The sequence below is a fragment of the Amblyomma americanum genome, chromosome 6 (assembly GCF_052857255.1).
Source record: "Amblyomma americanum isolate KBUSLIRL-KWMA chromosome 6, ASM5285725v1, whole genome shotgun sequence".
Classification (NCBI taxonomy): domain Eukaryota; kingdom Metazoa; phylum Arthropoda; class Arachnida; order Ixodida; family Ixodidae; genus Amblyomma; species Amblyomma americanum.
In genome coordinates, this window is record NC_135502.1 from 19,542,812 (window position 1) to 19,567,244 (window position 24,433).

Genomic DNA, 24,433 nt, shown 5'->3' on the forward strand with positions numbered 1-24,433 from the left:
CTTCGAGTCGTTACGAGGTCAATGTTCGCCTGCTCAAGTTTGTGTGCGGGTTGTTTCAAAACTGTGGTGCACGTCTGAGTGTGTGCTAAATGTTCGCTCAGACGTCTGCGGTGCAAAATCAGAATGCGGCTACTTAAGTACCTAGCGATAAAATCAATAGTGGCAGCTCCCTGTTTTATCATTCTGTTCGCCGTTTCGATGACGTACGCTTCGTGCCCTAATGAAAACCCTTCAGAGGAATCGTGTTTCGCTCCTTCCGCCTCTGCACCCGACGAAAAACATCATCGTCTTCGGTATGCTTGGCTCAGCAATTTTTTTTATGCACATTCATATAATCTCTGTTCTTAGCTTGTTGATGACAGTTGATTGGCTCTGCTTTAATCGCGACCTTACGATACCGGTTGTTGTGAGGTCCCCGCTGAAATTTCTAGAATGAGCATGTTTATAGGCATTCTTACACTGATTTGGTTCGTTCAGTTTTCAGAGAAGTTGGCTAACGTGTGGGTGCTATGCTTTGATCATAACGTCTTGCTGTTCCAGTTCACCAAAACTGAGACCTTATTTCCACTGCCGCGCTTTCCCGCAAAACTGTTTTGTTGTTAGGTACGCGTAGTGCCCTTGTAACCCTTGATACCGATGCCTTTCACAGAAAGTACCTCCTCTATGACGTCAATCCTGGTGAAGGTTTCAACCTGAGGAGAGATGTGTACATGCGAGTTGCAAGGCTTGTTGCAGCGCTTCGCATGGGTCCGGATCACGAAGACTGGGTGCTGGTTCTGCCACCTTGGGGTCCCCTGTATCACTGGCGCAGCAAAGGCCTCGGCCCGCAAATGAAGATCAAATGGAAGGAATTCTTTGACACAAACAGCTTGGGGGGTTTTGTGCCTGTCATGGAATTTGAAGACTTCCATCATGGTAGGCATCATTCCTTTTTGTTCTTCACCAGTGCTACCTATTGCTTCAACAAAAAGAAAAAGAAGGATTGCGAACTTCGTGGTGACTTAGCTGCTGCAGCTTATATGTTTGCCTGGCCCCTGTAGGAGATTACAAATGTGTAGGATGTTGGGACCTTCATGGTCTAAGCAAGCTCTGTATGTCTGATGTGCAATGGCTTAAGCTCTCCAATGCCTTTACAAAATTAGGCTTATATGTTGCAAACTCTGATTTTTGCTTCTGTAGTATTGATAGAAATGCTGTTTCAGAGTGAAATTGCGTACCATCTATGTGAGGGGTCTCAAACTAATCTTGTGGCATGGGCAGCATTGACAAACCTTTGTCCGTTATGGGCCAGTAGTTGGAAGGGGGAGTGGAAAAAGAAAGGAGGAGAGGGAGATCATCGTGTGTGTTCAAGAAAACCACAGGTGTGGCCATATCGAGAACTGGGACTGTGTTGTAACTGGCGTCCCTTTCAAAAACGTCCCTTTTTTCCAGTTAGCTTTCATCAGAATGGACTCAAGTTAGAATGTGGCCCTGGCTTTATCGTGGTTTGACCAATCCTGAGGTCGACTACATTATATCTAAGGACAGCAGCTTGGGCATGCTGATTATTCATTTGTGATGGGACAGCGCTGAATGACGGGACAGGATAGGAGACGGCCACTGTCTCCTGTTCTGTAGTTCTGTGTGGTTCCATTACAGATTATATCCAGGCTGAAAGAACAAAAAGGCCTTTTAGTTAGAGCAGCCTAGGAACATAGGAAACAATACAGTTTAAGGATTACTATCACCCTCACCTGTGGCACAGCACATCCCTCATGCCGCCTTTGACCACTTCTGTTCTTGTGCCACGCCAGATGCAGCAACAGTGATATGGCGACTTGCAGCCAGAAATAGTGCGAAGGATGGAAATTACTGTATTTACATGCATAATGAATGCACCCCCCTGCTTTGGCTGTCACAAAGTGAAATTATTTCCCCCTCGTGTAATGAATGCACCATCTGTATCTGAATGCACTGCATTCTTTTTGCACAAAGTCTGGTACTGTTGGTAGTGAATGCCAGCAGGCACCCTTTTTTGAATGCCTAAACAACTGCATAATTCTAAACATCGGCTTTGGTCGGATGTCAAGATTACTTACATGCCTCACTCTATGGGAGGAATAGCTAATAAGAATGTTCTGTGAATGTTTTAATAAGAATGTTGTTTTGCAACAAGAATGCGGCAAAATTGTCACAATAATGGTTCTAGCAGCGTTTGTAGTTGGGCTCCGCGCTGAATACTGTGCTTAAGAGGCACTAAGCTGAGCTGTGCGTGAGGTGAACACCAGTTGTGCTCTCTTTAGACAGTAGTACAGGCCGATACGTGACTTATATGCATGGCTGGAAAATTGTAAGATTGTTGACTATGCTCTCGAGCATGGAAACTGTGCTGTAGGGTGTGTTTTGTTTTATTTTCAAGGTGAGTTGTGTGCCGGATGCAGTATTTATTCTACCATACTATTCTTTGTGCTGCTTTGACTGCTTCAAGTTTTTTTTAATGTTTTACCCCGCATAATGAGTACACCCACCAAATTATCAGAGAGTTTCAGGAAAAAAAGTGTGTTCATTATGTGGGTAAATACGGTGCTATCCCTTGATCTTTATGCGAAGTAGGTTTAGCTGCTGACAAAGTAAGACATGGTAAGCAACTGGCTAGTGTTAACCTGTAATCATGGGTAAAGCTGCAGTGCAGATAAAAATGAACCTGTTATTGGCATGGCACTTCCGGAAGGAAGAAGTCTAAAATATGAGGGCCAGTGGGCCGCACAAGGCCTCGCCTGTGGCACGCTTGAAAACCCTGATCTAAATTGTTAGTAGCCCATTTTATGCTATTAATATTTTGGTATTTCAAGCTCACAGTAGGAGATTTTGGCCATGACTACAGTATCCTGTTTTTACAACCTGCATTTCCTTGCAGCAGTGGGACCGACCATTGACAAGGTGTTCTACCTGCAACATTACCCTAGCACGTTCTCTTCTACCACATGGGATGAAAAGTTTGAAGAGGGGCCATGCCTTGAGGAAACTCCCTACTACGAAGAAGAAGGCGGTGAAGAATTCAGCGGGTGGTTTTGGGGGTACCCCGATGTCACAAGCAAGAGATTTTCTTGCCTATCTGTCCAAGGATCTGGCTCCACACTAAAGCCACTCCTTCAGGGACATTCAAACTACACGTATGTGACTTTGTGTAACATAATGAATAACTATGGTGAAGTCATTTTGGATTTGCAACCCAAATAGTGAACTAGCGTAAAATTCGTAAATTAATACACAGCTGTGCTTGTTGCACACAGTGTCATTTGGAATCTTTATGATATACAGCATTTCTGCCGGTAGTTTGGAGCTAGAGTGAAATTGTTCGGCTTAAGTTCCCACTCAGCTGCATTCGATAGCAGCTGTTGAATACTCATCATTAGTTGCAGTATACTGCCGGAGCTGAGCAAGCAGCACACCACTGCTCACATATCATGCATTTTTGCTTGGTAAAACTAAAAATTCCTGTTGGGAAAGTTGGTGCATATTAATGCACAGCAGTGCATATAGACAACAGTGAAAGAAGTCTAGTAGTACAGTAGAATATCTATGATATGATTCCGGTTGGTATGAATTTTGGAATGGTACAAATTCGTAAAATGCCCATGGCCAGAGTGCATTGCGTGCAGTGGGCAGAAATTCGGTTGTTACGAACAATCTATCCGTCCCATTGCGGATGATATGAATGCGCGAGCCGCGACCGCAGCCTCAAGCTCCAAGTACTTGTGTGCCATACATTGCCGACGCCACGATCGCCAGTCGTGCGGTGCGCATCACGAGTAGCGAGCAGCGGCGTTGCAAGTCAGCGGTGGCGCGGCCTTAGGTAAACCCTATGAGTCGAAAACAAATTAGCTTATATTCTGGATATGAATTTTGTTCATTTTGGATGATAAAAATTTCGGATGATACGAATAGTTTTCTCAACCCCGTGAGAATTGTATGGTTGGGATTCTACTGTATAGGAGGGCATAGAGGACACATGTGCAGATGACAGATGGCTCTCTGTCTGTGTGGTCTTCACAATGACTAACCATAGTGTGGAACAGATGAGAGTGCTGACCTTGTGTGTGGAATAGTTATTACCTCCACGGTGTTATGATACTTGGCAAATTCCACATTTGATGGCCTGCAGAAAGAAATAGTTGCTATGGTAGTACAGCTACCCGCATGCATTGCCACAATTTCCATTCTACTAGCAGTACACTACTGTGTGCACTGTGAGCAGGTGTTTTTCCCCCTCCTTCACTGAATCACTGGAGTTTTATTAGCTTTCATTGCAATGTCCATCCTTTCCATCCCCCCCCTTTTCTTTTGCAGTGCCATTATGCTAGACCGCGCAGAAGTTATCCTCCACGATATTTTTGGGGACCCTGTTTACTGGGAGGTTAGCATTCCCTTGCAGCTTCCTGCCTGTGCATGGCTGAGTGTGTGTGCAGGCCTTTTTGCCTATTATGTGCTCTGTATTAACTGCACGCTTCCTATACATAGCTCACTAAAGCTGTATTTCTACTGTGCCCACACACAGTGTTATTTGGCTGGAGCAGGATGGCACAAAGTCGCATGATATTGGCCAATGAGCTGTGGGTCTATGGCTTAGAAAATGCATATTAAATTCAGACACACTCTATCAACACTTGTGTATGTTAAAGGGGCTCTGAAACAACTTCCGAGGAGAGCACATGAACACTGTATTGTGTTGTCATGAACACCTGAGCCAAATAATACACTTCTACACCCATCAGAGAGCCCACAATCACGCACGAAAGTTGGCGAGCCCTTCCCGGCGACTTTTTCATGCTCGCACCTGTATATGCAAGTTGAGAGATGGCTATTGGTTAGATTCTTTCAGACGTCAGGCAGCTACCATGGCTGCAGGCAATAAGTCATGTAGCTCCGGCGGATCAGGATGCTCTGCCCCTGGAAGTGGGGCCGGCGGAGGAGCGGCGACCTTCAAGCGTGCAAAAAGTGATGAGAGGAGAGGGAAAAGCGCGAACACGCTGAAATTTAAATTTTGACCACAGATAACTCAGCTTCTACAAAGCACTTAAAAAAAATTCTTGCTGGACAATATTCGTGAAGTGTCATGCTTTAACATCTCAGGCATACCGTGACGTTATTAGAATTCCTTTCAGAGCCCCTTTAAAGGCCAGTTTTAAATTGCTATGTTGTTGCTCGCATGGCTTACATAGCTGAAAATGTCAAAACTTTGCTTCTCTAAATGGTGAACTGCAAAAGAAAACAGTATGAGTGGTGTGACTTTCAAAGACACTAGTGCTCAGATTTATTGGCATTCTCTTTCCTCTGTGTGCGGTGCAGATAAGGCGAAGTATGCGCTTTGCCAGCAGGCTTCGTGATGTGGCTGACAAGTTCCGTCAAGATGTCCTGAATTCCGATGATGAAAGGGATGACACAGTGCTGGAGGAAGATTGGAAAATCATTCCCAATCGTACCCGCTATGCCTTTGGTGGACCGTACCTGGCTGTTCACCTCAGGCGTCAGGACTACGTGAACAGTCGCCCCAAGGATGTGCCCGACCTCAAGTGGGCGGCGGAACAGATCCACACCTTGCTTCAGAAACGTGGTTTGAAAAAGGTTTTTGTCGCCACGGACGCGGGTGACGAAGGTGAGCTCATCTGCTATGCTTGTTGTTTACTGCGGCTACTTGTTAGTGAAGTTGTCAGCGAGTGAAAATGCTCATCTGCATTATGCCGTGAGTGGGTCATGGAGCAGCAATTTCTGCGAGGAGAAAGCTGCCTGACCCGCCGCGTTAGCTTGGTGGTTAGGGCGCTCGGCTACTGAGCCGGAGCTCCCGGGTTCAAATCCAGCCAGGGTGGCTGTGTTTAGATGGAGGCGAAGGGCAAAAGTGCCCGTGAGCTATGTGGTGTCAGTGCACATTAAAAATCCCCGGGTGGTCGTAATTATTATCCCACCTCTTTCTCTTTCTTCTTTCACTCCCCCATGGAGATGTGAGACATTTACTGCACCATTTCCTTTCCTCAAAAACCAATTTTCAATTTGTAAAGCTTCCTAAGGAGTGAGCGGGAGCAGACATCCTGATAACATTGCCTAAAGACGAGGCACTGAATGAGGCGCATGCCATGCTGGCACAGAATACAAGCTTTGTGCTTTGCTCTTGCAGTGATTTCAGAAACCAAATGGCAATCACTCCCATGGTAATGCAGATCACCAGCGCTAGTTTGTTCTACCCTGTGCTTTTGCGTTGTTGCGTTTAATGTTTTTACATGATTGCTTCTGCCACGGTTATGACAAATGTACTTCCACCGCAGGCAGACGACAAAGAGGGCATCAGCACAGTTTGCTTCTGTTCTCATGTTTTAACTACCAGTCACAAGAAGGCGATAAATTGCCAAGTGCGACAGTGACATCCTTGTGGTCCGAGAAATTAGTTGATTGTCATGACATTATGCTGGCAGAAGGCTGTTCATCCATGCCAATGTCGCGAGTCACCCCACAAATGTGCATACTCTAGTGCTGCCTGGCATGTCAGCGTACCCTGTTTTAATATACCTCTTGCGGCACCCCCCCCCCCCCCCCCCCCCCCCCCCCCCGAGTCTCACACCACCCTCTACAATGCCCCATGCTTTGTCAGTGCTGCTCCGAAGCCCTTTGTATGCACTGTGCTCCGGCACTGTTTCCCCACACCTCCTTCCTTGCAACTTCTTGCTTCTCGCTGGCCACCTATGCAACTGTCCGTGGTTGCACAGACGATCTAGTCTCTCTGCCACCACCCAGTGTACAGATGGGGGAACTTTGCTTTAACAGCTAGTGCTGTAAATAAAATTTCGGAACCACATTTTAAAGTGTTTGCATGTGATTGAGAATATTCAATAAATATGTTATGATTAGCACCATAAAATATGCAGAGTGAGTGCCTCCTGATAACAGCCCCCATACAAGTGGCTTTGATCTGATTCAAGTGCCTGCAACTGTTGTTGTCTGGTTTGAGTATCTGCCTAGTATGTAGGAGGTGCGAGGTTTGATCCCAAGTGCCGTTTGGTACAAGCTTTTCCCTGGCCTGGTGCTCAAATTAACTGGGGTGAAATGCTTGGAAACTGGGTCTTTGACCCCACCTTGACCAGACAAAACAAGATAGTGAACAAGGGAGCCGTAGTGTTCCCGAAACGTCTTTCCATCTTTATTGACCTTGGCCAGTGACCAGTACACCTCATCACGTTAATTGGCCATGGCGCTCTTTAGCCAAGTTGCCCATGCGCCATTAAAACCAAATCATCGTCCTAGATAGAAGGATTCTTCTCACCTCTGGTGCGAGTATGATCGCATAATGATTGCTACGGAAAGGTTAGTGCAGTCTGGTAGTATCAAGAGATGTTTATCAGTATCAGATTGGATTTCATTGCCATATGTGCTGCTTTGTCGCTCAGCTCGTTAGAACGTCACATGCACTGGTGTTTCAGTTGCATTTGCTAAAACCTCATTTTGCATTACACTGCTGGACTTCGGCGGCCCCAGGAACAGACATGTTTTTCAGTTTAGTTGCAAAATTAACATGCAAAACACTGCCTCGAATGTTTCCATGCTTAATTATAAGAATAGGACATTCTGTAGCAGCTACTTTTGAAGGTTAAGGGAGTACTGCTCTTATAAAATCTTGGGCTTCCTACTATTGTAGTCCAGCTCTGTTGTGGGAAATATTCCCCCGACAGAGTGCTCGCAGCAGATCTTTACCGCTGAATTGAACAAAAAGATAAAAAGTACTGAAGGAAAGTAAAGAGGAAAATATTAACAATATAAAGTGCACAGCATTGCCTACGTAGGCTCGAGATGCAGTATCTGCAGTAGTGGTTTTCTCTGCAAATGGAGAAAGGTGGCCGCATGCTAAAGGCTGGCTTTAATTTGGACTTGGCAGTTAACAGTTCAGCATTATCTATGCATTTCCCAACAGCATACCTCAATTTCTGGGCATACAATTTTTTTGGCGTCTGTTATTCTAACTACAGTTTCCGCCCCTTTTCTTCTTTCTTTTTCTCAGAATTCAAAACACTGAAAACATACCTTCCCGAGGCAGTGCGCTTTGAGCCCAGTAATGAAGTTCGGAAGCAACTGAAAGATGGTGGACTTGCTATTGTGGATCAGTGGATAGCAGCACATGCAAGGTGGGTGTGGCATTAAACCTTGGGTCGAGAGCATTGGGCCATTTGAAGGGGGAGGCAGAATGCAGCAAACCAGAAGCTGCCTCAGAAGTTTCGTCTCATGAACAGCACAAAATTTTTGAATTTGGATAGCCTGCCTCAGTCAAGGGAGCAACGTGGACATCATATTTATTCAAGTGCAGCATGTTTCAGTTGGAACACGCTCTCTTCTGCTGGCACAAAACAGAAGAAAAGTTATTCCGTAGTATTGATTCGATTATATTGCTAGGGGTGACTTTCAGCTTTTATTGTCAGTAAAAAAAATGCCTGTTACGTTTGAGCAAATATGGTTGTGCAATTCGTGGCCTAGGCATTCTTCTTGCAGCAGAAACGATTTCAGGCCTGTGTACTATGCGATGTCAATGCACGTTAAAGAACCCCTGGTGGTCGAAATTATCTTGAGCCCTCCACTACTGTGTCCCTCATAGCCAGAGTCGCTTTGGGCTGTTAAACCTCATAAACCAAACCAAACCACGAACAACCATGTAAAACACCCAAGTGCAACCGCATAGACCTTGATGAACAGTTTCCAAAACTGCATTATCTGCCAGAAGTAGTGCATTTTGAGGGGGGAGGGTCAACCCTATTGCATCTCATCTCGACTATACATTTTGGGTAAATGTGGTAGTGGTTCCTTAGTGATGTGGGTACGTCCCAACAAGAGCACTTGTCAGGGCTGCAGTGGCCATGCTTGGCATCATTTGCATAAGTTCCCCTCCTTTGAACTAAGGGAGCTCAGTCGTGCTAAATTACTCTCTGGTAAGGGGGAAGTGGCAGGAGATGCTGTGATAAGGCAAACTGACATGTACAGGGCCATGATTAGCAAGGTATTCAAGTACTTTAACCCAGATGCAGTTTCCAGATTTCCAAGCATCCTTTCTTACTGTGTTAGCAGCATGAAGAGTTTTTCCACAGGATGCAGTGTCAGCGTAATATGGTATAGCCAACAACTTCTGCACACTACTACTGGCCAAAAATTGCACAATTCTTGTGGTTACATTAATAGTACTGCAGTGCAACTGTTGCTCTCTCTTCTGGGCTGCCCCTGTGGCAGGGCATCATTTTTAATTCTTTTTAAGAGAAAATAAACAGGCACCTACCTTGTGTATCGAGAACTGCAACTCATCCTTCTGTATCTTTGCTCCCCCACCAGACAAGAGAGATTTGGCTCAATCCATGCTACGCATGGACTTACCACACTGCAGGAGTGCACGAGTGTTGTGCTGTTTTGTTATGCATACACTCCGAGCATTATCAGAAAACATGCCTTTACTCCATTGTTTTGCTGCAGCCATCTTTCATAATGGCATGTGGCAGCTGTGTAAGACACGATTTACGCTAGTCACATATGCATGTCGTGTGAACATGTAGTCGATGCAGCTGCCACTTTTGGTGGTAGTTTAGACTGGAGTGAGTTTTTGTCCACTGCAACGTGAGGAAATGCATTCATGAACTTAATAGCCATTGCACTTGCTTGGCATAGACATCCCCATAAATGACAAAGTAACGTCGAATTCGCACACTATGCTCATGTTGGCTTTGCTGTAGTACAAAGGCTCTGACCATAAAATCCTTGATGTCTTGCAGACAGGATTTGGGTGCAACGTACACACGTGCTGTCCCTTAGCTCCTCCACATGACATGCATCACTTTTAGCTTTGGCACATTTGTACACACAGTTGGTGAGCATCATCTTCAGGGGCTCTCAATCGACCTCCCTTCTAGAGTGCTGGCCAATATTGCCCCCATGAGCTTCTTTCGATCCCCTCTGCTTTAGCTGGTTTCCTTCAATTAGAAACATTTCTGGCAGCCTTATGGATATGCTAGTCAAGTGGTTTAGAGCTACATGGATGCATGCTCCTGGTTGCATACCAAATAGATGTGGGTTCAGATCCCATTTAAGCAGATGCATTTTTCTAGTAATGTTATTCTTGAGTTTTCTTGCTGTGCAGGAAATGTATGGATGCGGAGAGGTGAAGGCGTAGACTTCAAGTACATTCTTGCATTAAAACAACATGCATGCTTTGTGCCAGTAAGGAGTGGAACCCACCCGAGGAAAGGGTTTTGGTCAGAACATTAGCACTACCTCTGGTTTCTTAATGCCTTTCACATCTTGTTCGCCGTGGGCTTCATTTTGTAATGATTGAGAAAGTCGAACTCCTCTTATTTAGTTTACAAGCCCTGTGTAGTGTAATCTTTCTCGTATGGTGGGAATGCGTACGGTGCACATTCGTCTATTTGAAATTAGCTTTATTTTCGCATCGCCAAAGTGCCTTCAGGGACTCACCTGTGAGCCTAGGTTGTTTTTGTTCGTAGTTTATTCACGGTCTCTTCAAAGGAAAAACCATTTATTTCAGGTTCTTTGTAGGCAGCTACGAATCAACTTTCTCTTTCCGCATCCAAGAGGAAAGGGAGATAATGAATTTTGACCCCGACACCACATTTAACAGGCTTTGCGGAAATGGACAAAAGACATGCACTCAGCCCACAAGGTGGAGGGTGGCATACACTGACTGATGAACAGGTGCACATGAAGTCATCAAATGCTCCATTTTTCTGTGGCATTGTAGCTTCGCTCTGTTGTTCAGCAGGTAACATATGGTGCAAGTGTGGCACCTAAAGACTTCCAATTTAAGGGACCCACATTTGCTGTTGAGGCATGTATGTGTTTCTGTATAGTTGCGCAAGCGCTTCTGTTTTTTGCGTAAATTAAAAACGGCACCAAAGTTCCTTCCTTAGTGTTTTTATTTACCAAAGCAAATTAATTATATCAACAACCCCAGACACTTTCTCCAAGTATGAATCATCCATACAGCATGAGAAAAAAAAAACAAACAAACAACCACCACATAAATTCTCGCTCACTCGAGTTCCATAATAAGAGTTCAAAAAAATGTCAACAAAAACAGTGGTAAATAAAAACTAGGCTTCCACATTCTTTGTCTCTCTCTCTCTCGGGGCGATGAAATTGTGCTTTGTCAGCTGCGCAAGCAGCTGTCAATGCAGAAGTAAAAAAAAAAAGGGATGTGGAGAGAAGCCAGCTGGTGCTTCATGTGTTTGCACCCGTACAGGATGAACAAAAGCTGACAGCAGCGAGCCCACACTCCGATGCGCGCACACACACAACACACTGGATGGATCGAGGCACCCACGGCTGTCCGCAGCAAGTGAGACAAAAAAAAAAAAAAAGTCTTCGCACGATGACTATGCGCCATTCCATGCGCATTGGGGGTAACTTGTTTACAGCATTTTTCTTTTCCTTTCCTCGTGAAAAAAATTTGATAATCCTACATGCTCTTTACTGTCTTTTTTCCTTTGACAACGACTGGCCTATCCTTGATGAACCCTTTCTTCCTGCGGGAAGTCTGGAAAAGGGGGAGAGAGAACACAATAGTCACCCCTGAAGCTCTGTTCCAAACATCAAAAAGAGTATTTTTTTTTTTTTTTTCACTGGCATAGACTATTTAAAAACTTTTTTTTGCACATAGTTCCTGCCTAGAGAAGACTATCTACACTAATGCAATCTCAGCACTTTATGCTTGTAAACACACAAAATATTTCTTTGCAGAGTTAGCATGTCTTGTGAAGTGTCATGCAAAAATGAGTGTCGTTTGCTGCCTGCCAACACACTAAAGTCACTGCTGCTAAATCTGACATGCAGAAGTGCGGTGCATGCCGTTAATGAACGAGCCCTACAACTTGCATTTCTGCTCGTGTCACATTCACATGCACAAAGTGCAGCCCAAATTATTGTTACTCGGCACACTTCACGTGCCCAGTGATAGGCTTGTAAGCTAGAATTGGTTGCGCACATACCAGAACTGCATTGATTGCTGCAAATGCAGATGCATCTTGGTTTGCAAACTCTGCACAATGCATTTTCATTCCGTAGTCGTAAGCTGAGTACAGGCACCCAATTGACAGCTGATATTTCTATACAGGCTGTTGATTCCGTGTCCCATATTTATTAGACAGTATGTCCTGCCTTGTTATCACTACAGCTAGCAACATGTTGGAGAGTTCGCTGGTGCCTTTTATTTAGGAGTGGTATTGAATGACAGCCTGGCTCCTAGCATAATGGATAGCATAATTATTCTAAAACACTACAAGCGATTTGCAATAGTCATTCCTCTCACAGAAGTGTGCAGGCCACATCAGGCTCAGGCTGCATTTTCCAGCTTGTAACACGGAAAAAATGCAGCTGCATAAATGCCTACCACTATTGCTTTTGAAAATGCTAACAGGACCAATGTAAGTTTTTAAAGAGTTGCACTAGATTGTGACAGTTCCTTCCTCAAAGGTGCCCCAAGGTCTCCAGGGCTTTCTGTTCGCAATGTCTTCAGGAAGGCACGGGGGGGCAGCTGAAAGTGGTTCAAACGTGCTGGTCCTCTGACCTACCACTTGTTTGGCAGGGGAACCAGAAAATTATTTTATTCTGATTGGCACTACAAAAGAACTTCCAAAGGACTGAAGAAAAAAAACAACCACGAATGCCTCATGGGCCCCGCTAAACAAGGCAGGCCCTGAAAACTCTACTTGAGGAGAGTGAGCAATGCAGTGTCATGACCGCAACAGTGCGCTTGCTACAGGGGTAGAGCAGGCAGGCAGGCGGCACACAGGCGGCAGCTCGATGCAGCAGGCATAGGTGCGCACAAGCGTGGCCAGGCCGTCCTCCTCACCTAGGGCTGCTGCCTGCCGCTCTGCCCGTCACCACGGGGCAGGGAGGAAGAGGAGGCCGGTGGCTTTACCTTTTTGGAGACAAAGGTGCTGCGGGTCTTGACCTGCCGCTGGACGTACGGGATGCGTGGCCGGTTGGGCTCCTTCTTCACCTTGAAGATGCGCACCAGCCAGTGCTCGGTCGTGTACGCCTCTTCCAGGTGCTCCAGTGTGAAGTGCTTGTTGCCAATCTCCATATTCCGCGTGCGGTCAAAGCCTGGTGGTGAGCGGTAGTCCAGCTGTGGCGAGACAGAAGCTAGTCAAAGAAGTCCAATTGAAACTGTAGACAACACAATCAGTATAGTACTTCTATTAAGATCCCCCAAGGCTTAACCAGTTCGATGCCATCTCTCAATTTCCAAGGTGATTCTGAATGACACGGAGCTTCATTTTGAAGTTTACTTGTTTTTTCGTTGGACGTGCTAAGCACCTCTCAAAATCTGACATTGCCACCCCTTAGCACACTGCAGTAAAAAGCTTGGTCAACCGTGACACTGCTGTAATGTCTAGGCACAGGTCACATAAACCGGCTTCTCAGATGTTGCCAATGTGAAAGCCACTGAAACTTGCCTCACAGACATGGATCGTTTTTAAAGTTGCTGATATATTACAATGACCAGTGTTGTGCCATCTGAATTCCACATGACTGTTCATTATACCTGCATAAACATGTAAACATGTCTAGAGTTGAATGGTGCTGACCTGAACTTCGCCAAAGCGGTAGTAGCTCATCTTGTACATGAGGCAGTTGAGTAGTGTCTGGGATCCGTACTCATCCACTCTGAACTCTCCTTTATCATTGAAGTAGTCCGTTTCCTAGGAATAAAAAGAAAATCACTTTCTCTGGACTAGAGCTGCACAGGCACACAAGCCGTTCATTCTGTTTGTTTTATGTCACCGCATATTGAGGTTGCAAGTCTATTGCTAAGTTACCTTTATGTCCTTGGGGTGTTCACCTTCTGCTATTCTGACCATCCAAAGGAACTTGTTAATGTCATCACCGGAGTAGCCAATCACACCACCAAAAATAACAAGGACATAGTCAACATCCAGGGCCTTCATGATCTCGTATGCCGCTGTTTCATTCGACGACATGGCCTTTCCCACCTGCAAATGGCAAACAATACCTTGTGTGGATAACCGAATGCAAATAGGGCACTTTCATAGGCCGATTATTCTTCCTGTTTTTTTGCCGTGGAGAGCTGGTGAAATATAAAGAAGCGGTACACCAACCAGAGCGATATGGCTGTTGTTCCAAGTATTGTTGTCCACTAGGGTTGTCCGGTTTGCCATGCCTGCTATCTGGTACCCATAATCCCACCACGACATCACTCGTGCATCTTCGTGGGTGTTTTGAGAAAGCCAGTAGTACGCCTCCCTGAAGTCATCTAAGATTGCCCTTGATCTAGAAGGACAGAGACAAGTGTTAACATAAGCTTGAATTCTCTAGTCAACCAGCTATACCATGTTTCACACTTTGGGTGCAACGTTGTGCAGGCTACGCAAGTAATGCACCCACAAAAACATATCACTCTGCCATTTATCATTTGTACTTCTCAAAGCTTCGGTGAGGATTTCACAAAAACATGGAGCGACATAAGACAAGATGCTTGGCACTGCATATCATGGACAAGGCAGCCAGGCGTTCGGTTATTGAACGCCTCAGCACCACTCTTAGCGACAAAGCTCAAGCACCACAACTGGCTACGTCGTGCACTTTGTTTTACCTCTTGGCACGTTTTTGTCCCACCCCTCACCGAGACCTCGAGAAGCAAGAGTGATATGCAGCTGGCATGCCTATTTGCTCAAACACCTGCACCCAAAAAGTTGTCCATTGCCAGTGGAAGTTATCACAGCGTTCATTTACTGAATGCCGACTGTATTTTTCATGATATGCAAAGCCAAGCATGTTTTTGCCAAAATCCTTAGCAAGGTAGCCAGCGCAAAGCTAGTTTTAGCAGCGCTGCATATTATGTATGAAATGCAGAACAGACTCCATCAAATGGGACCTTCTCAAGTGTGACTTTCGTTGCCCCTACATTCACATATGCTTCTTGATACAAGTGCAAGTTTGTATTTGCACCTAGGACAAGCAGGGACTGTAAGCAGGGACAAGTGTAAACTTCAATCCCTGCTTTACCATATTTTGCTTCAGTTATTTCCTGTACATTTGCCTAACACATTCACTACCTTTGATGTCTGGTTTACTTTTCAGCCACTATCTTTTTGACCTTATGCATGCCCTCCTGCAACAATCTCATGGGGAATTAGCAGTGGTAAGAGGGGGGAAAATTAAGTAAGCAAACAAACAACATTAGCTCCGATTGCTGGCGCTCAGGACTGCGTGCTTAAATTACAAGTTGGTCAAGCAGCGCTTACCCATCCGAGCTGTAAGAAGCCAGAACAATGCTGGGACTGGAGTAAGCATTGCTGGTCACCCAGGTGCAGTGGACGGCAAACATCATGAGAATCATCATGAGCACCACCACCACAATGCTGCGCACATTGGTGCCCAGGCCCACATTCTCTCGGCTCGGGTCCGACTTAATCTTGCGCATCTTGCCCGCCTGTAGATAGCAGGGGATGAGAAAAGGAAAACGCGATGCTTTGTAAAACTGGCCACACCTTAGAGCAGTTAGGCTCCCTTTTCCCTTTAATTAAATTTTGTCTTGTAGCAGAGAGGCTTAAAAAATGCATGAAAAACACAACTTGGCTACATTAAGAAAAAGAAAAAGCACACTAAGAATAAACAGCCTCCTCGCAACATTTGCAGGATGTTTAACTTTGTTGGTGCACTACTCATGGGTACGAACAACACTGGACGCAAAAACCACACATACAGACGGGATGCCCTGGCTGTGTGTGTGGTTTTTGCATTCAGTGTAGTTCGTACCCATGAGTAGCGCACTAATGAAGTTGAACATAAAAAACCAACTAGGCCCACTTCCAGCTTCACCTGCAGGATGAAGCCCTGCCTATTTCTGATAAGCTTAGAATGAATCAAAAGCAAGAAGGCATTGCTGCATGCACACAAAGGAGACATACTATTTACTCAATGAATGCAATTGCATAATGAATGCATTCGTTATTTTGTTAGAATGAAATTTTTCTTAAGATGCAGCATCTAACATCACAGTTGGACAGCACAAAACCTTGAGCGCCATTGCATGGTTGGTACCTTGTCGTAGAGCTGCTTCTTCTCGCGGCCGTCGGCCGAATCGCTGTCCTCGCTGTCGGCCTGGCTGCTGCTGCTGGCTCCCTGGTGGTGGTGGTTGGCCTGCTGGCCTCCCTTGGGCTCCTCCTCTTGCAGGTACAGCTTGAGGGTGCTTGAGAATGCAATGGCACTCAGCACGCACACCACAGGAGTCAGCGTCAGCATCAGCCGTACCATCACCCCAGCAAAGTAGACCGATGTCACGGCATACAGCACAACTGTGAGGGAGAACAACATGGACGCCCTTCTGTCAAAAACTGGAAAGAACATTGCACCAAAAATGCCAAAAACACGAGTCGAAGTGCAAAAAAAAAAACTGGTGCTATTGGGACAGTACATTAACCACCCCACAACCCACATTCCTTTTCGTAAATACCAGTGCAAGGATGACTGGGATTACAAGCAAGGGATCACAAGGCAAAGCAGCAAGTGTTCCTCTTTTGCATGTCCCAGTCAGTCATAGCCTGTTAGCTTCCCAATTTTCGCACCTTTGCTGAGAGTGGTGCTCAGCCGCACCATCTCGCTGTACCTTTTTGCATCAGGGCACTGAATCTTTTTTTTTTATTTTTACTCTGTCAAAGCCAGAAAGAAAACTGTTTTCCGTAGTTAACTGCTGTGCATAATGCATTGGAGCCTTTGTCCGAATTTTCGTACAGTCACTGAATTGGACAAGGAAACTGACCAAAAAAATAAAATAAAAGAGGCTTGAAAAATTCATACAGTACAAGCATGTTAATTCGACCCCTATTAATTCAGAAATCCGAATAATTTGGACTGCCGGCTTAGTCCCGGCTAACACCCATGCAAGTCTTTGGCTTTGTACGCTCGTTAATTCGGATGCTACGAGTCTCACCGGTTAATCAAAATGGGCTAACCGGCGTGGTGAGAGATTGTCAAAACAGCCTCACCCAAAACCTGAATTCTATACAGCAGAGTCACTTGTGGCCCGCGGCACAGCAGGAGACATGATGGCAAATGGACGGCCCAGTCTCCAAAAACAGTCTCACCGCTTAATTTCGGCTTTATTTTTTTGAGCTTCAGCCCAGCCCGCAGCGACGGTGGCTCGACCAGCCAGCACCGGCTAGCCAACTGACATTTCGGACACTGATTGGCAAGAGCAAGGAACTCACTGAACACCCGCTCATCATTGATGTTCTTGACGCAGTACCAGAGGCCGACTGGAAACGTAGCCACCAGGGCATGCAAGTCAAAGAAGAAGGAGAACCACGTGGTCGGCTGGTGTTCGGAGACCGAGGCAATGATTGGAATGTGGACTTTGGCATAGCCAGTGTCCCAGAGCGAGTAGAACCTGCCGCTCCAGGGAGCAATGTAGCCTGCACAAGAGAGAGAGACAGGAAACAAGGTGAGAGAAAAAAAAAAGAAGGCAAAAAGCTAGCTTGTGTTAGTGCACACAGTGGGGAAGTGTTTGCAGTGCCATCTGAAGCTAACGATGTTATTCGATGCCAAGCTTCTTACTCTGCTAGACCATGGCCACAAATAAATGGCAAACTTCGGACAGCTTGGCATTCGTGGAAGCAGCTATATACTACCTTGTTCACAACGCGAGACATCCTTTAAAAGAAAACAAAGATTATATATAGCTGTAATACTGAGGTGGACACGGTATCCACATTCAACCAATAAGCACTCACCAGCATATGTTAGGACAACCACAGACAGGAACACCAGTCCAGCCACCGCAGTCACTGCCCCAAAGAATAGAGTCTTCATCTCGGAGCGCGAGAAGAAGGTCTGCAGGTACTTCAGCAGGGCGTAAGCATTCAGTAATACAAAAACACCTGAAAAGAAAAATGTAAAAAAAGAGATGTAATACCAGCTTATGTCATTGCCAGGTGTAGCAAAACTTTGGTAGTAAATGACTAGTGTAACATGAAGAAATTGAACAATGTTGCGTGTCCGACTCCACTGCTATACTCCTTTACAGCATTCACAGCTATGCTGTTGAACTAAGATTCTATTCAACAGCCACCTGGTTCAACATCGTTAAGAAGCTTGTTTAATGCAGCTTTGATGGCCTCCAGGAACAAAAAAGTCTTCCATTTCCATAGCAAGGTTCGCCTTGATTTTGTTTAATATTTTTATATCATGTGGTATGCTTTCAATAAGCACTTCCGAGCTTTACAAAGAAAACAAGAAGAGATCACAAGACAAAAAAAAAATTGCAGAAAGGTAGCTGAAGAGATGCAAAGCAGCATGCCTTCTCATGACTCAAAAATGTAGTGTCAGGGACAAAAGTATATAGCTTATATAAAAAAGCTTATAGCTCTGTGCTTAGTCTCTGGCTGGAGACCACACTTGTCGAGGTGAAAGTCGGACTAGCATGCTATGATGTGTGCTAGAGACTTCACTGCTAACAAACATGGCAGCTATTAACCAAAATCGCTTGTCGCATGTCGTGGTTAACTTTGTCCCCCATTTCACAAGTACTATTTCATTCTCTTGCATGATTTAAAGCTGCCAAGCTCACACATTTGTGCTGGTTAAACACCAATATGGAAAACTAATCACAGCAGCTTGCTCACGTGCAACTGTGATGCAAACACACAGCTTCACCATGGCAATTTGCAGCTCATCAGAAAAAGCTGAGGTGTGGTACAGACACAACACAGTAGGCCATCAAAATTTGGGGGACATCTAGCTCCACCTTAATGGTATGACGCGATAATGTGAATAGGTCCCTTCAGCAGCCTGGGGTCCTTTTGAAAATCACTTCACAGGCACGGACACCACTGTTTCATTTATTTTTGTTTAACACAAGACACACAAGGCCTCCTTTTAACCAAGTCTAACGAATGTTCCACAGTGGCTGAGGGGTAGTGCGCCCGGCTCACGACTTAAGGTGTAGTGGTTCGAGTCCTGGCTCTATCATTTTTTTTTTTTTCAGCACAACTGCTCTTCTTTCACAAGCATATTTAACGGTGGTGGAATAACGTAACGGCCTAGCAGACCAATGAGGAATTCTGTAGCGACGCCATCACGGTAGTACTGCGCGATTGTTGTGGGGCATTTAAATTGCCTGTGCGAGGTCATGTGGTTTTGACGTCACGACCTTTTCCACAAACCTGGATTATATCTTGATACGCCCATGTCAACTACGATGCCAGGTTCTCCGCTGAATGGGACCCATAACGCTATTGCGCTAAAATCAGACAAGGAAGGACAGCTTACCGGCAGAAGCCATGTGTTCGCTTGTGCGGACTGGCTGGAAGCCCACAAATGGAATTTGCATCGACAGGAGAAGGCCGAGAATGAAGAAAGTATTGTATGCTGGAAAAATAACGAAAGTGAAAGTTACGACCATTGAAATAAATGCTGGCCAGTTGCAGCAATTGTGCTGCAAGGAAGCATTTCGCCACACTTTCCTCACAATGGCAAAGAGGCAGAGCACTTAGTATCACAAGAGGCTGCCCAAGTTAGTGATCTGAATCCCTGTCACTGCGCAACAAAGCCTCGTAGTGCACACAGCAGGGCACCATGAGAGAGTTCTCACCTATGTAGATTCGATTAGAAAACCGGTTCATGAGCAGCAGCACAAAGACGTGCAGCGGGATGAGATTAATGATGAAGACATAGCCACCCCAGGCGGAGACCTGTCAAAGGAAACGAGAAAGAAGGCAATGATAAGAGCCCCCATGAAACATTTTTTAGAAGGGTCCACCACTCACTCGCAGTGAAGGTGTGCAGTGTCTACTAAAAAGCGGCATTAAAATTTCCCTTTTCTGTAGCCAAGTATACTCTGCAGTATACATATTGTTGCGGAAAGAACATACTGCAATGGCTTTGCAATACTGCTGCAATATCTAACAGCAGGCCACCTTGCTAAACCCATCCTGCCACGCTTGAAAAATCCCCTTGTGACAGGACAAAGTGAAGCCAAAGAAAGCCTCAAGTCAGTGAGGACAACATCAAGATTCTGTTATCATAAAATCCTATAGTAGGGCCTCTCAGGACTCTGCCGACACCAGATGTTTTCACTGCTGGGAAATATTTTTCCTCACTCAGATCCAGGACTGTGACACTAGTGCTGCAAGAGTTGCATTGTTTAATTTTCCACATCTTTTTTTTGTTTTCCTTGTGCAATAAAAGTGCCCAACCTTTAGAGAAAGAAAAGTTACCTAATAGTTAGGTCTTAATCTTCCATTTTCTGTTCTAATAAATGAAAAATCCTGTTTGACCTAACAGCAGCGTGCCTGTGGAAATGACTGGCAGAGGAGACACCAGCTCTCATTTTCCACTCTTTTTCTATCTTATAAGTCCTGAAGTTTCAGTGAGAATAGAAACAACTATTAGAAATATGCAATCCATCAATCAAGGCAACCTTCAACTGGTCCTGAGTGTCCTGCTATGCTCGAAACAATAAGCAGCTGGGAAAAAATTGCGTGGCAATGTCCAGTCTAATCTTTCTCACCATGTAGAAATAGGAGAGTGCAGTGAGGACAGCCCAAAAAATGGCGCCTGTCTTGACTGCCTTGACCCATAGGAAGTAGGTGAACATGAGCGCAAAGATGGCAATGCCCTCATTGTCATAGCTTCCTGCCACAGAACGACTGATGTAGCCAGGCACTACAAAGTAAGCAAACACATGGTTAATGGGGAAAAAAAACAACCTTGAACAAGGAGGAGGAGCAACAGGAAGCAGGCAAGCAGATTAAAAGCATGGTCAACTGCACTGAGCATTCAATCTTCTGCACGCCTTGTCACATTCTAGATGACAGAGTGCTTCTTAGTAGACAATTTAGTTCATTCACTGAAAGCACATGCAAATACTCATCTGGCCAGCTGAAAAGACTAAAAAATATACGCACTTCAGGTTTGTCTTGCTTGTTGACAAAAATAAGGTTACTCAGAGCTGTTGACGGGTTTAAATTCTGTATACAGTGTGAATTAAGTAGCTTTTTTAGCAGGCTGCAAATCGGTCGCCATTGATAGGTATGTGTACATAATTTTTTTTTACCAAGATGATTGGTGTTTTTCAATGTATGAGCCATCCTTTTCAACAATGTTTTAAAATGAGGTCTTCACTTTTCTTCTGAAGCCTTTGGCTTGTGAAATACATAGCAATACGTGGTCAGCAATAAGAAATGTAAACAGTGAACACCGATGAGCCTCTAAGCATCGCCAAAGCCTGGAAGTTGGCTGAAAAAGCTCTGCAAATGTCTTTGGTAGGCACAGTGCTGTTCTAGAAGCCACTGACCATCTACAGTTGCTTCCTCCACCAATTAAGTGACAGCATTTTTATGCCTGCACCTTAACTTTCTGTGCCAGCCCTGCTAAAGCCTGTTCATTTTACACTTAATTGATACAACGCTGTGCAAGCCAAGTGTCCTTAGCTCAAGTATGGCAAAATGCATGAATACTTGCCAATGGCTATGAAGCAGGCTGCGAAAAGACCTGCTGCATCGTTCCACAGTTCTTTTGTTAAAAAGTATGTTGCAAGAGCGGTCAGTCCACTGAAATGACAATAAACAGCCATTCACAAAAGATCTTTCAGTCAATAGATAAAGAAACCGTGTCAAAAGGACCAATATGGATGCTTCAAAGTGAATGCAATGCTAAAAAAAATTGTTCGTTCTCTGTACAGATACCAATTCCTAAAATCCAAATGACTGTGCTAGCATTCCGAGCTTTGCACAGAAAGTAACGAAGGCAAGCACTTTTCTTAAGACACTTAAGACAATACCCTCCCTGGATGTGGTTAAAGATGTGAAGCCATGATGACACAGCACAAAGAAAGAGGACAAATTAGCAGCTATAACCTCCCAAGTTGCACATTGTAATGCTGTATTAACTTGAACATTTTCTTTACTTCATATCACTTATGCAGCAAAAAGTGTATGGTAACCAAGTCTGCTATTCACGTGCAAGCACATTCTATTTACTGCAGAGAGTGATCACAGCAGGAATGAAAATGTAAATCTGACTGAATAAATGGCTGTATTATCTATTGCATACTGGCGCAAGTGATTCCCCATGCGTGACTTTCACTAGTATCTAGTAGAAGCATAGTTTAACATTGCAGTGCAGAAATGACTCTAGCGCAGCCCACATAAACATGATCTAAATGTTACACACTACATGTAGCTTTGGGCTGACAAGTGGGGTATAAGATTTTGTGCTCAAAACAAAAGCAAAGACATGTACGTCAACACAGGTGTTCAAAACGCACATGAACACTGGTGCCTTACCTAAATACAGGAGCTAAGAAGACGCAAACATCTCGTATGTGTACAGTTATATGGAGAAGACTTAGGACATAGTGGATAGCCCCAGAAGTTATCATGAGGCCAGGGTACACCTGTGAAGGGTGAATGGAAAATAAAGCAATTCAGTTAGATGATCACTGCCTTTAACAATGAAATGTGTCAGAGTAAGTCAATACAGTAAGCAAGTGTAATATCAACAGCAGAATAAAGAGCATAAAGATAAGACAAAACAGGATAAAAATACAAAAGAATGAAATAGCTCATTATGTAACATAGTTGCAGCAAGACAGACACCTCAAAGCGAAACTGACACCAGGACATTAATTGCTGGCATTACAAAGAAAGTCATGCTCGTACTACTGGACCGAAACTAGCAGGCCACGTTAGTAAAAAAAAATAAATCACGCAAAAGTCACTATTCAATACGGGACATTTAAAACGGTAAAGCATAGCAGGTATGCTCGTACTACTGTTGTAAGCATTCACTCTAGCCTGCAGAACACGCTGTCCGAACAGTAAAGTAGAAACGCAGACCCACCGTTCCACCCACAATTCTTCCAAGTGGGTACCAGGCTCTTTCATCGAACCAGTTTAAGAAATTGTAAAACCCATGCTTGACCATATAGTGCGTCGACCGATAGTTGAACCTGCACGAGTAGAAATCAGTTAGCTCGGCAGTCCTACTACTGTCGCAAACATCACGCTGTAAAGCGCGCCACAAGCACGTTCGCAAGATCCTTTGACATTATGAGAGTTGGCCTTGTACTACGCTGCAGCGTCGCGCCAGCTGTTTGAACAGTTGCCGAGCAACACTGGCTGCACGCGACTATCGGCTCCTCTTTCATTGGACGCACACAAAACGTTTACACGATGCGTTTCAATGCGCCTCCGGGGCACCTGCTCATTCTCGGGCCGCTCACGCCTGTCCGGCATTCGGGCGACACGTAGGCACCCGACACGTAAACGCGCGTACACTACAGCAACAATCGCATTGCATGCACATCAAAAAGACGTCGCTTAGTGGTGTCTTGTGTTTTCCAAATAAAGTTCCTTTTTTTTTTTAGGTAGGCTAGCGGAAAATAAACCAAAGGAAAGAATATCGCCCTCTGACACGTTACGAACCCGGTCAGGCGCTTCGCCCGTACGCGCGGTTCGGGAAGAGAACTGCACTTGACCAACTAACTCTAAACGCTCTAAAAATTTGCATAGTTCGGAAGCATTGCATTAGTGAGTGCTGAAGTTCACGCAAGACTGCATTAACTGCAGGGAGATGAGAATCTCGCAGACGCTACTCGACACCGTGCATGCCAGAAGCGTCGCTTCCGTGTTTCGCGCGTTCCAACTTCGCGCTGCGCCTGCGCGGAATGCAAGAAACCGCCCGGACGACTTCATTCGCCGCTACTTAAAGGCCCACACGTCGCAGAAAACCACGTTCCACGCTTATTTCACGCGGCACGGGCCACCTTCACTAGTTCGAGGCGGAGACTTAAGGACACCGGGGACTTACCATGGGTCGAACTCGTGGATGATGCTCTCGAAGCGTATCACAGCGAACAAGCGGGAGCTGAAGCCGACGAGCCATGCTAGGGCCAAAATTGTGAAGCGCAGTAGCGTTTGCCAACCGATACTTTGCCGAAACAGCCCTTCGGCCTTCTTGCCGGCCCCCGCCATGTCGGTAAACACCGACACGTTGTTAGGGGAATGCTAACCAACCAGCGTCTGCCACAGGAAAGAACAGTTGGCCCGACGACAGCGCCAACTTTGCGCTCCGGCACCGTCAGCAGTGGCCACGCGGCGTGTTCAGATTGAAATTTCACTAAAGCCGAAAGCGTTACATTTTTCTGACATGCAAATAGAGACCAATATTTGATTTGCGGTACTTCGGATGCGCTTTTCTTCCGAACCGAAATTAAAAACCGAAAATGTTTTACCCGTAGCAGTTTCGTAGAAATCGGAGAGTAAATAAAAAAATGCAACGCAAAGTAAAAGCATGATCTTCGATATATTGTTTGTTGTCTTATTCATGTCAAAATGTGTGGGCATTTCAGAAAGTTGTGTCTAAATTGATGGTGCCAGACCGACCGGATCACCGCAAC

The 24,433-nt window shown here is 45.2% G+C and overlaps 2 protein-coding genes across 2 annotated transcripts; one reads left to right on the forward strand and one right to left on the reverse strand.

The window, feature by feature from the left end:
• The first annotated feature begins 1 nt into the window (after position 1).
• Positions 2–10,912, forward strand: O-fut2 (O-fucosyltransferase 2). Its single transcript, XM_077668702.1, has 7 exons — positions 2–293; positions 650–915; positions 2,897–3,152; positions 4,330–4,396; positions 5,329–5,635; positions 8,024–8,147; positions 10,541–10,912. The coding sequence occupies exons 1-7, from the start codon at positions 124–126 to the stop codon at positions 10,698–10,700; spliced, it is 1,350 nt and encodes a 449-aa protein (XP_077524828.1). The 5' UTR covers positions 2–123; the 3' UTR covers positions 10,701–10,912.
• Positions 10,911–24,255, reverse strand: Stt3B (catalytic subunit 3B of the oligosaccharyltransferase complex). Its single transcript, XM_077668701.1, has 16 exons — positions 23,845–24,255; positions 22,876–22,984; positions 22,320–22,429; positions 21,496–21,584; positions 20,543–20,697; positions 19,625–19,724; positions 19,303–19,401; positions 17,766–17,912; positions 17,244–17,447; positions 16,078–16,331; positions 15,279–15,466; positions 14,133–14,304; positions 13,833–14,006; positions 13,602–13,715; positions 12,932–13,138; positions 10,911–11,548 (listed from the first exon to the last, which is right to left on the reverse strand). The coding sequence occupies exons 1-16, from the start codon at positions 24,006–24,008 to the stop codon at positions 11,471–11,473; spliced, it is 2,364 nt and encodes a 787-aa protein (XP_077524827.1). The 5' UTR covers positions 24,009–24,255; the 3' UTR covers positions 10,911–11,470.
• Between the last annotated feature and the right edge of the window lie 178 nt (positions 24,256–24,433).